General features: G+C 46.5%; 1 protein-coding gene across 3 annotated transcripts in view; it reads right to left on the reverse strand.

Annotated features, from left to right (window-relative positions):
* Positions 1–13,257, reverse strand: part of pkn2a (protein kinase N2a) — a 32,215-nt gene that overhangs the window by 16,774 nt on the left and 2,184 nt on the right. The window contains exons 1-4 of one of the 3 annotated variants that reach the window (XM_030364915.1): positions 10,707–11,062; positions 7,659–7,823; positions 6,864–6,999; positions 2,244–2,398 (exon numbers count right to left, since the gene is read on the reverse strand). In XM_030364915.1, the coding sequence (XP_030220775.1) occupies positions 2,244–2,398; positions 6,864–6,999; positions 7,659–7,823; positions 10,707–10,775 (525 nt within the window). In that variant the 5' untranslated portion in view covers positions 10,776–11,062. Of the gene's footprint in view, positions 1–2,243; positions 2,399–6,863; positions 7,000–7,658; positions 7,824–10,706; positions 11,063–13,257 lie in introns of those variants that run through there. The other 2 variants (XM_030364914.1, XM_030364916.1) reach the window with 2 other exon arrangements.

Here is a 13,257-nt window from a genome sequence, read left to right on the forward strand (position 1 = left end):
CCTCCACTTCTATTTAACGTACAGCACGTTACAGTAGCCCAGACGGGAGTATAGGTTGACCTCCGATACAAAACACGGGGCCCAGACACAAAGCGTTGCTGGGAGACTGCTGCACAAACAGCCAAGGGCCATTCATTCATGCCCTTAACGGGAGCCAAGTAAGTCAATGACCACATGGAAACTCTTATTCCCCACAAATACCCCTGGAATGTCATGGTGTGCTGCCCGGGGTCTGAGAGTACACACACACACACACACACACACACACACACACACACACACACACACACACACACACACACACACACACACACACACACACACACACACACACACACACACACACACACACACACACACTGGAGTAAGCAAACTCCACCCAGAATTCTTCAGATGTTTCAGTCATGGCGGTGACGGCGGAGTCCACAGGAAAGACCTCCGTCTGCAGGCATTTCCTCTATGACATCATGGGGACGCCGCTCTCAGGCCCCCCTCCCCCCCTCCCCAGCGCCGCCGCCAGGTCCCGCCTCCCCTCTCCACACTGCTCAGCCTCACACTGCCCTCTGTCCAGCGGGCGGGGGCTGGTGGTCCACGAGGGGAGCCCCACTTGACTCATCCAAGCTGCTTTTACATGTTATGTTAGTATTTTTTTACTACCGCCATTTAGTAGACGCTTGTATCCAAGGTGACCGGCGGTGATTTGAATAGCAGACACACCAGGTCACTAGCCGCCACAGAGCACTTGAGCAGGTACAGTGTTAAGGTAAAGGTTCCCTTAAGGTTCTGTGGACCAGAGTTGCAGGTGCCTCTTCCTCAGTTACTTTCCCACGAACGACAAGCTCTCTGAATGTTAGGAACACCAAATTAAAGCAGATGTCCACTCCTGGTCTAATGTCCTCCAACATCACCCTACCACGGCGCGACGGTGTGATTTAACGCTGACGTCGAGGCCAGACCTCGGAGCTCTCTAGGGCCCTCCATAGCCGTTATTACTGCAGGTGACTTACAGGACACCTCACACCTCAGGGGCAAAGTATAGCTGTGGTGCTCTGTCATCAGAGGCACCAGACGACAGATTAGCATACAGCTGTATGTGTCCGTACTTTGTGCTTTCTACTTCCATACAGTCAAGCTGTGGGAAAATAAAAAGGGAGAAATGTATCTGTGAATAATCACACAACATCGGCGATCACACACGACAGACAAGGGTAAACAACAGTTTGCACGCGGATAGTTGGGACCGAGACAAGGAGAAGGAGAAAGTGGCTCTGTTGCTACTCTTGACTACTGAGCCATCCAGCAGACATGCATCTAGACTAAAGAATACTCAAGAGCATTGAGGGCTGCGACCCAGAGCCTCTTGAGCTGGAATTCCCCCCCCTAACCACTCGAAGGTCCCCGCTCTGCTGCTGGATCCTCTTGTCCCAGTAGCACGAGGACCCAGTCCTAGTACAGTAGTACAACCAGTATGACGCGCACCATCTCCCAGGGCTACTGATCCATTTCTGAAGACCTCTGGTACAAGATGCTCCCGCTTTGGGCCACTTTGATGCCTGGACAAAGCCCTTGTTGTTGCGTTTCTACTTTTAATTGGCTCTCCACGCTGCGTTAGTCAGGGCTGGAGACCCGGGCGATAAGACAGGGCTTTACTCCAGCTGGTTATGACCGGGCGTGCCGATACAAGCTTCTTCTATCATCTCCATTACCATGGATCACTTTGTACGGGAACACAAGGCGATGGAGGAGTTGGTAGTAGTTGTTGATCAATTCAAATGAACCAATAAGGAGAAGCTAACAGTGAAGGCTAGCAGCAGGCTCAAAGCAGGGTAGGCCGCCGCCATACTACCAAACAATTCTATAAATTTTCTACAAAGGAGTAGCCATGAAACAAGCTTGAATCTGTGTGCTAACTGCAGGAGCCAGGATGACTAACCCTTTTTTCATGATAGGGCTAAACTTGGCCTCCTACTTTCCTGAACTCTCCGTAAAGTGAATTTAGGAGCCCATGAGAGCCGACCCCGTGGTGTCAGAGACCTCATTACACATCCAGTCCCCGCAGCCATATAGCGTCCAGAACCGAGACGGGACAGAGGCCACCGCTGGGTCAATAAGGCCCGCTGTACAAAGCAGGGCTGCAGAGCTGCCTCTACTCATAGGTTTCAGTTAAAATACAAGTGAAGCTCCACCTTTGATTAGACTGTGTTTAACGTTGGCTAGTCCCTGGTGGGCTCGTGGCCCGTTACCTTGGAGGAGACGTTGGAGTACATCTGGATCATGTTCTCCGCCCCCTGTTTGACCTTCAGCTCGATGTCGTTCTGCTTCTTCAGGGCAGCGAGGCGACTGCTGCTGGTGAACATCCTGGCCTCGCTGTTGGGCGTGTCCGGCGTCAGGGGGCATTCTGGGGGAAAAAAACGAGACACAAATTAGATGAGTTAAAAACAAGAAACCGGTTCACTCAGAATATATTTTTGTGTTTTAGGTTCATGGTCCAACGTTTTATGTTGAAGCTAACTAGAAAAGTATAAACTAATATAGCAAACATAAATGTACTATTATATGCATTAAAAAATAAAGAACAAATCACAGGACAGTGAACTTTCTATTTAATGTTGAAAACCAACAGCAACAAGACGACAACACCGTGGCGCCATTGCTCATAGAATAGTAGAGCTCTACTCAACATCAGATCTCAGGGAGACACGGAGGTAAACGGTTCATTGACAGAGGTCTATGGATGCTGTAAATGCTGCCCGGTGCTCCTCAGAACAGCAGAGATAAATCTATAAAGACTATAGATCAGAAGGAGAACACAGAGGAGACTTCTCTGACACAGACAAGTGTAAACTTGCCGGCGTACAGTGATGACATTATTGACGTTCATGCAAATGAGGCTGAACTATTGTTGTTATGGCTGTTATCGATCAACACCCCCCCCCCCCCCCCCTGCCCTCCTCCACCCCACGCGCTCTCTTCCCGAAAGGGTTTCCATCGGATCAATTGATGCAGGGCTCCACTCCATCTGTCTAATCTAATAGAGGCCACACACACACACACACACACACACACACACACACACACACACACACAACTAGAAAAACCCGCTAGGATCTATCTTGTAAGAGCTCAGCTGGACTACGGCACTCTGAGGTGAGCTCATCGCTGTTTTCTTTTTTCATGCCTGGACTCGAAAGATTCCCAGCAAACATCTCTTCCCCCTCGAGCTTACTGTAGGAGCGTGGGTGCAAGCAGAGATTTCACACACACACGGTGGGCTAAGGGAAAACCTGACCGACTTCTCCAGACCTGTAGTGCAAGTTTAGTTTTTAACCGCCTTTGAGAGGCCTCTCTGTGATGAGATCCCACACAAACCAGAACGCTCTGGATTCAAACTCTGCATTCCCCCACAGGTTCTGTGGGCCACGCATCTCATTATACAACCGCAACAGGTAAATGGGCTGATTTCTATAAACGCCTATAACCTGACATTCCCCCATTCAAAAACCCATTGACACACCAACGGCGGTGTGAACCATGCAAGGCGTCAGCCAGCTCTTCAGGAGCAGTTAGGGGTGTTCAGGGACACCTCCACACCCAGCTAGGAGGCGCCGCGGATCCAACTCGCAACCTTCCGGTATCCAAACAACCTGCTCTGCCTCCTGAGCCACATGCACCCCCCCCTCCCCCCGGCAAGGTGGAACCTGACCCACAGAACCGGACCAACAGAACCGGCCTCAGGCGTACCCTCGCTGTGCTACAGCTGCTGAGTGGCTCCGTGGGAGGTTTTCCTATGATTCTATCACAAGGTTGAACCTGCACATTATGTAGCTTTGTCTTTGCCCTACATCCCCCGGTTTCTGCTCAAACCCATTTGTAGCTGTTCTCTCACTGTGGCTCATCACCTTTGTGGTATGAAATTATGAGGGATTCAGCGATGAGATCCTAGCCCTCCCACGGCTCGTTCCATAGAGATTGGTTTCACCTCAAAGTCAAATCCATTGGGTCAAAACAAAAGCACATTTCGTGCAAAAAGACATGTCTCCTGCGCAAGTAACCGACATCCACGTATATTAGCCCACAAGTCCTATTAATATTGATCCACGCTTCAATAAATCAGAAACAAAAAGGAAAGAAATCAAACGAGGAACCTTCCAAGCAGTAGTTCTTTGAAGATGAGGGACCGGCTCGTTGAGAAACCACAAACACCACAGCCTGTGACAGGGTGCCTGTGTCATAATAATGTCAGCAGGAAATAGAGGGAAAAAATAAATAACAAGAGTGATTCAGGGCCAGTGATTCATCTAACCTAAGTCGCAATAAGAAGAGAGGGAGCATGAAACAAAGAGAGTCAGACAATCCAGGTTGTAGTTTCTGTCGATGGGGAGACACACACACACACACACACACACACACACACACACACACACACACACACACACACACACACACACACACACACACACACACACACACACACACACACACACACACACACACACACGCGCATAACTAGAAAAACCCGCTAGGATGTTCGACTGTTGCATGATGACTCACATGAAAGCCACCAGAGCTTCTGTAGGAGAAACCTTGTGTCAAAGTGTCAGGTATACCCTCAGTCTCATCCTTGTCCAGTTGTAAGCATATTTCATTTAATTGCATATTTGGTGATTTGGCTGCAGTCAACCGTCCCCGACAGTCCAAGTTAGTTTGTTCAGGAAAGAAAAAAACGTTTAGCACACAAACTGGGGTTAGACCGAGACAGCAGTGTGTCTGTTGAGCTGTACCATTAAAGAGAACGGGTGACATGAGTGGCACCTACATTTCTGGCACTGATTTTAAATTAACCGAACCACCCACCACCAGCTTACGGAAAGCAGGCAAACAGTTCCCCTCAGAAGCTGGCATAACTGACATACATAATACATCACGTCAAAAGAGAAAGTTGGGACTGACAGAATGCAAGACACGGCTGCAAAGTTTTACACCAGGCATTCAGTGCCACTGCCCTTTCAGGGACAGAGGCCGGTGTTCAAACGGCGCCCTATCAGACAAATTAATTAACAGGCTCAATTATGCAAAGGTTAGAATGTTTTCTGATCTACTTCTGCTCCCCCTCTTTGGTTGTCTACCCGTACACACTACAGTCTGTAGCAGGCAATATGTGTGAATGACAGGTGTGTTGATGGCACACTGCACACACATGTATGCAGTGCACATAACCAGACGGCAAGCCAGCCAGGACACACTCCCCCGACTAGGTAGCAGGCGGGTGATGTGGTTGGTGGATGCAATGGAGGAGTCATCCCCTCCTCTCAGAGCTCTTTGTATACATTAGCACCCATAGCGTATCTCCAGACTGAACAGCTCATAGACAGCCGACAAAGTATACTCTCCCCCTCGCCCCCCACACCTCATTCCTTCCTTCAGCCAATCTAAACTGAATCCAATGGTGGGCCGCTGGAAAGAAGGAAAAAAACCTGCTGACAATGACCGCCATATAACAATGGCCGACCAAGGGAAAAAGATTTGTTGTCATTACAAATCACTTAGAACGTGTTTATGATGACCGCAGGAAAGCAGGGCTGAACTCGGACAGAGGGCGGCGATGACTTCAGCGCCAGGGTCCCAAGCATCTGCTGTTGTGGATGAGGTCACGGCAGAGGGAAGCGGGGAAACCTGATGGGTGAGCACACACTCCCAGGGCTTCCACGACCAGACGCAGCATCTGAACACAGCTCAGACCATGTGTGGCGTGGGGATAGGAGGGCTGACAGAAAGCAGAACACAACACCTGGACCTGGGCTCCACAAGCAGAATAAAAATAGACTCTTAAACACTGCATGTGGGGCTCAACAAGAGGGGAACGCCAAGATCCATACAAACAATGAATATGTTGTCCTTTGAGTCAAAGTCTTTCAGCCAAAGTGACTCAGTGCTTCCTCCCAGGTGACTCACATGTCGTTAGAGAGCAGGTAGGGGTTACATGTCTTGCTCAATGAGGAGTACAGGTAGACCGCAGACATGGGGGTTCAAACCAGGAGCCATTTAATTAACTAACAGAGAACCTACCAAACCACTATCCCACTAACTTATCCTAGAGGCAAGAACCTGTGTTTCTAGTATGAACGCGCAAGGTTTAAAACAGAAGTAATGTGTTGACTTAGATAAGGTCTATCGCTGTAGTCTCCAAAGCTCCAGTGCATTCTCCTGACAACCAGTCACTGAACAAAAGCACTTACTCCCTCCAAGAGGTCACGTAGTCATGTTAAACTTGGTTGTGCTCAACCCTGCTGTTGACCATAGATGAACATGACCTTCACAACAGGCACAACACACACACAAACAAACAACCTTGTTGAATAACTTCTTCAACCGCTACAATATCAGCACATTCTATCAGTGTGTGTGCGTTTGTTACCACCTGTGAAACGTGGAATGCAACTATGTCGGCTACAAGGCTTGAGTGTGTCACTTTCAAAGATTGGAGGACCGTGTGTGTGTGTGTGTGTGTGTGTGTGTGTGTGTGTGTGTGTGTGTGTGTGTGTGTGTGTGTGTGTGTGTGTGTTATGGTGGCAACACATGCTCATTATTCTTTTGTCCTCGGGTTCGACTGAAGTTATGACATGCCTCCTATAAAATAAGAGCTAAAACAACTGTAGCATCAGTGTGCTCTGGAAGAAACACACCCACAATTAATAAAAGCACTACCTAGCTGTGGCCCGCCCACACAGAAACAGATTGTCAGCAGCACTGTGTAAGTGATTAAGCATTACCATAGCTTATCTGACCCTAAGCTTATCTCACTATTAATAGTTTACCGATTACTCAAATGCAACCGTGACCAAGTGTTTCATGTGCATAGTCACCGAGCAGCTCCTCCGGGTCTTTGACCACGAGGTGGGCGTTGAGCTCCTGCAGCTCCAGATGCAGCTCCTCCACCTTCTTGCTGGACTTCTTCAGCATGTTGTCCACATAGGCCAGGCTCTTCTTGTCCGTGGTCACCTTGATGCACGCCAGGAGAGAGGCGTTAATGTGTCATGAGAACAGAGCCAGAGGAGCCTTGTAGTAGTGCAGGGTGATGCAATGCATGATTATGAACATTGTTATTTAACACAATAATCCTTCACCACGAGGTAAGGATATGGACCTCATTCATTTAGCGGCTAACTTGGATCCATCTTGGTTCTAGACGCAAGCTTGATGGTGGAAATTAATTTGAGATTCTACATCTCCAAGTTGATGTACAATTTAAACATGGTGAAGTTGGGAAGAACAATGGTATGCATTTCAAATTATAACGGTTTCAACCTCACGTTGAGATCATTTAGGTAAGTATCTTTAAAAATGTTTACAAAACATAAGGATCCCATGATGACTAGTGAGAATCTAAAGAGTCTACATCTCGTTACATGTTACCTTGGGTCCACTAGACTGAGTCCAAGTCTCGTTACATGGGGGTCCAATAGACTGAATCTACTTCTCATTACATGGGTCCACTAGACGGAGTCTAAGTTTCGTTACATGGGTCCACTAGACTGAGTCTACGTCTCGTTACATGGGTCCACTAGACTGAGTCTACTTCTCGTTACATGGGTCCACTAGACTGAGTCTACGTCTCGTTACATGGGTCCACTAGACTGAGGCTACATCTTGTTGGGTACCTTGCGCAGGTTCTCTGCTCCCTCCTTGATCTTGAGCTCTTTGCGGATCTCGCGGCGGATCTGGTCCTTGATCTCGTCCAGTTTCTGCTGGACCATGGTGTCAGACAGATCCAGGTTCTGGCCAAGCCCCAGCTGTTCCGACACCAGCTGGCCCCTGGCATCCCCCTGGACACCCAGGTGCAGAGGAGGAGAAGCAGGAGGAGGAAGAAGAATAGAGGAGGAGGAGGAAGAGGAGGGCAGAAGGGGAGGATGGCATGAAAAAAAAAAGGAGGAGAGAAAAGAGAGGCAAGTAATTAAAAACAAACATGGCTCTTCCCACACCGTTTTAGAAGGACCTCTTGAGTCCGAGTGGAATTCAGTATGAGAATACACCTCAGTAATTACTGGGGCTATTTTTTGTAAAACTTTCTAGCACACTTCTGTCCGCTTCCCGTTGCCATGAGGGCGATCTCATGATAATCTTGTCATACAGTAATAAACAACTGTAATTTCCTTCTTTCTATAACCCCATTTTAAACATGAAACTTTACCAAGAGAATATTTGATTCAGCGAGTATTGCCCTGGTAACTTTGTGATTTTAAATTGTTTTCTGATGATCATCTTTTAGTCACCTAAATCTCAGACATACAGCCTCTTTGCAGCAAATTGAAATCAAATTCAAAACAAATACCATTGTGACACAGAACCATTGTATGTTCCAACTTTCTGGTCTGGAAAGAAGAAAATAAACTGAACGTTTGCTTTTCTGAAGGAATACACCGCAAATTTGTGACATTTAAAGTATGGATTCTCCCAATTATAGTGTTTCTTTTTCTGTATTGGTGCTGTATCCTTTCAGCACTAGATCATACCAAATCAAGGGGCTCGATTTAACACCATCCTAAACAATATGCTCTGTTGAGGATGCCGTATTTCTTGATTACTAAGGCCATGTCCACCAATTTCACCGTATTGGTGGACTCATTGCAAAGACGCATCTAGTTGTAGTAACACTGTAGTACATAATACAGGCCTATATGTGGCGCTGTTTCTGCTACAGAACTCTACCATAAGAAGAAGAGGAGGGCTGAGCATTTGCATCCAGCCTGCTCGCTGTATACAAACAGAGTCAAAGAAGAAGAAACCAAGAAACCTTGTAGATTGAGCAGAAAATATTTAAGTACAGTTAGTAATTATATTTATCCAACGTTGCCCACCAGGTGGGTGGAGTGATGACGTCATCGATTGCGTATCTGGGGTTCTCAAAAATCCTAAAAACCCGGGAGCTGGTTTCAAAAGGGTGCGCAGGCACAGAAAACTGGGTCCTTCTGGACGCTCGGCCCAAACATGCAAGACTTCCGTGTTTTTACAAAAAACTCGTAGCCGTGTGGACAGGGCCTGAGACACATCCTTTTGGTCAGCCATAAAAGCAGCAGCTGGAACTACAGTTTTATTTATTATTTCATTTAGCAAAGGGACTGATAGTGAACTCCACATCACATCAAAGTGGAAGTGGTGGATAGGTTTGATGAATGGAGGATCCTAGGCTGGACTTCAAAAAGCCTACGCCCCTATACCCTGTATCTGGGAATCTGAACTAACACGGGATTAGGAGGTTACATCATAAACAGGTCTGGGTTTAAAAGGTGACAGGTGAGGTGCTGCAGGCAGGATGTGAGATAAACGTCGCCGGCCGAGACGCAACAATGCTAATGAGGACCGCAAAGAATTGATCAGCAAGTTGGTGTTCCAAGATCTTGGCAATAAGTCAAACTTTGGCAAAATCAATAACCGACTACCGGCAAATCAATGAAAACACTAGCCCTCTGTGTGTGGAAACAGATACAAAAATGCTCAGGTTTTTGTATCTGTACATTGAAAATGATCACCTTATCCATGGATTTTAATATGTCAATCAACTTGACTTAAATCTAACAATTTGTTCCGTTTAATCTTTTAGAGATTCACTTTGCAGGCTAAAATTCTGACTGTAAAACACTTTTATATATACAAAGTAGAGCTGTCAGTTAAACGCGTTATTAACGGCGTTAACGCAAACCAAATTTAACGGCGTTAAAAAAATTAACGCGCGATTAACGTAATTATTTTCTTAAAAAAAAAAATAAAAAAAAAATTTTTTTGGCTCAAAACAAAGAAGCAGTAGCGTGACTGCTATGTTCAAATGACATTTGTTCAAAGCAGTCGTTTATTTGCACTATAGGCTCTTTTTTTGTATCGTCCTGTTTTGATCAGTATATGCCAATGTTGTTATCAATAGAAAATCATTTGCACAAGGCAAGCCGATGCACTTCATCATGTTGATAAGAGAATTAAAATGAGAAGAATTATGGGAGAAAAAATCAAGGGATATTTAGCATAGAAAAAGAATTTGCGATTAATCGCGATTAATAATAGTTAACTATGACATTAATGCGATTAATCACGATTAAATATTTTAATCGCTTGACAGCTCTAATACAAAGTAATATTTATAATAAAATGATGAATCGTACCAGTACTTAAATGTCTCCATTTTACATAGACAATTCTCCCATTCGAATGACACTATTCAAAAGCTCTCCTGTGTGCACGCTGTACTGTACACATTTACCCTTCACATTCCCATACACATTAACAGCTCCAGCACAGGGAACCTTTCACAAGGCTACGCTCCGCCAGACGGTGGTCCTGATAAGAGCTACACTGAAACCACACAGCGCGTCCATGTAGATCTATGGCTCGGGTGGCTGTAGAAAACCTCACATTCTGAACCCTTAACCTCCTAAAGAAGTCCAGATGGGAACCCTGCATCAACTCAGAAAGTGGATGTACCTCGTTTGCTAAATCATCTCAAATCAATTATTTCTATTAATGCGAATGGCTTGCCTGGCAGGCAAAACCCAAGACAAACACTGGTGCCATACTGTAGCTCCATATTTTTAATTAATACACAGGTGACATAAGCCTCCAGAGGCCATAAAAAAACATCCCGAGTCATTGGTTTCTCTCCGTCTCCCGCTCTCCTGCTTTTAATCAATACAGCGTTAAGGGGCGACACGGCACCTTACCAGGACATCTTCCCCGTCCGACGGCTCCGGCTCGGCCATGGTGTCGTCTGAGCGGACCAGCTCACGCATGCTCCACAGACAGACTAGGGTCCCTTATGGGCCATCTAACAACACAGGCCGCGGCCCTGGCGTGTCCACCGAGGGTTCCTCCTGTTTACTGCTGCAGTGGCATCCTTAAAGCCCAACACTAGTCAAGGCCCCACGGCTGGCACGCGCCCCAGCCAAAGAGACACAGACCAGAGCCATACATTCAAAGTCACTGTGTTACCCTGTGTATGTGTCTCTCTCTCTTTCTCTTTCGCTCACACTGGCCCTTTCTTTCTCTCTCACAGACATACACACACACATACACACACCGGGAGTGTGAGCTAGACAGTGAAAGCTAAAAATGCACACACACGCACACACACACACACACACACACATAAACCGTCTGAGGGACAGCCAAATCCCTCTTAGCTGGTCGCTGTGTGAGGTCACAACAGCCTAGAATGGCACCTAATCTCACTCTGGGCAGCGAACTGCATGTAAATGAACCACTGTTTGAAATCATCATGCCACCAGGCCATGGAGAGGGCCGTTCCTGGGAAAGCAGTGGGTATATGGTGTGGCGGTTCAGAGACCAGTGACAGCTGCCTGGTATAAAAAGTAGAGGTGGGCTGGCCTACACTGAAATATAGTTCAAGAACACCACCAGACATGTGTTGATGAACTCTTTGTTTGAAGCCTGGGGACCGTTAGTTTGATTTATTAAACCCGCAACATAGCTGAGTTTTACTCGTGATGTTGCTAAATATGCCAGAGCAGGTTATGGATGTGTGTATCCTTGTAACGCATTAAGGATGAGTGGCAACCAACGCATGGCTGCTGTACACATTGCACAGATCATGATGACCATCTTTGTCCTCAAACCTTAACTGCAGACTCAAGAACACCATCAGGCCAGAGGACTAGCAAGTGGAAATAAACAACACTGTTCATGGTTTCGCACAGACTTTACAGCTTAGGCGGCCAGGAAACACACGCCTGTCGCCTTTCCTAAGATGTCCAAAAAAAAATAAATAATAATAATAATGTTATATATTTTTTTGGGATTGCAAAATTATACAAAAGTATAAAATAATCTAAACTTCATTCACTCTCTGTGTATAGATCAGCCTGCAGGGCAACAGTCTGACAGCCTGCATGAAAATAAGCTTAAAGGGTCCACCGGTAAAAGAGTTCACCCCCACGGTCTCATGGCAAACCCCGCCACCTTAAAGTGGGTCCCCCCTCACTGTAAAGCGTCTTCGAGTGTCTAGAAAAGCGCTATATAAATTCAATCCATTATTATTATTAACTAACAAATGCTCTTGTGAAACCCTGCTGTTTCTGGATGGACTGCTGTTTAATGGAGCTAGCTTTAGGGGCGTCCTTCAGGTATAATTGTAACTTGTGCAGCCAAGTATGACCCCAGTCGTCATACAGAATAAATTCTCAAATAGATGGAGTGGGCAGTGTTTAAAGCACACTGCCCATACACCCCCAGACCCACGCACTGTGGGGTGCCGTGCCGCATCTGTGCAGCGTTTCATAGTACAGCTCAAATAGATGTAGTGATGCGACACATGCGAGTAAGAGTCCAAAACAATAAGGCGAGCGTCAGTTGGGCAATGGAACAGGTACGCGTGGTTCCTTGAGTTGCATTAACCCCACCTCTCTACCTACCTACCCTGCCTCATAGAGGGTACACCTTGTCTCGTGCACAGAGCTCCGGCCTCGGCAGGCTATACCTTCCACATGAGTCATGGGTAAGATGGAGGTCAGAACTCCTGGAAGTACGTAGGCTTCAAAGGGTAATGCGCTGGTGAGTGGGGAGAGGGAATTAGGGGGGAGGGGTAGTCAAGAAGACCACCAGAAAAAAGGGACCTATTTTACAAGAAACAATGCAAGGAAATCCCCAATAGGCCAATCAGATAAGGTGGAAAGAAAAAGAAAAGAAAATAACAAGAACGCCATATTGCCTCGAGACGTCTGCTGGTCTTATTTGAGATAAAACAAAGGGAGAGTTAGAATGACAGCGCACAGCAGGGGAGTTGGCTAATAAGAAACATGGGCTTTTTCCATACAGGGATGTTTCGTTTTTCTCCTGTTACAATTTTTGTTGCTGTGGTTACCATTGCTGACGGGTTGGAGTTGCAGGCATTGCACAATATATTTTACCTCACGAGGCCGATGCTTCATCTAATCTATAGGAACTGGCCTACTCTCGATGGAAGGTGGAGACAGATTAGAGTGAGGCCTCTGCACAATGTCCAGTTGTTGTGGAAAACTTGCTCATGTAGCACTTACTTAAAAGGTGTAAAACTTGCTTTGATTGTTCTGAACCTAGGCTCCAAGTAGCTTTTGTTTAAACCGTCTGCAGAGTGTAAACGTAAACTTTATAAGCGACGGACAGTCTTAGGCATACACCTTATCTTAACTTGCTCTGTTTGTTCTTCTGTTCAGCCTGCAGAGACAACAGTGGCCTAAAAAACTCACAATCCCGATACTGACAGAACCGATTGTCATG

The sequence above is a fragment of the Gadus morhua genome, chromosome 8, assembly GCF_902167405.1.
Source record: "Gadus morhua chromosome 8, gadMor3.0, whole genome shotgun sequence".
In the NCBI taxonomy this organism is placed as follows: Eukaryota; Metazoa; Chordata; class Actinopteri; order Gadiformes; family Gadidae; genus Gadus; species Gadus morhua.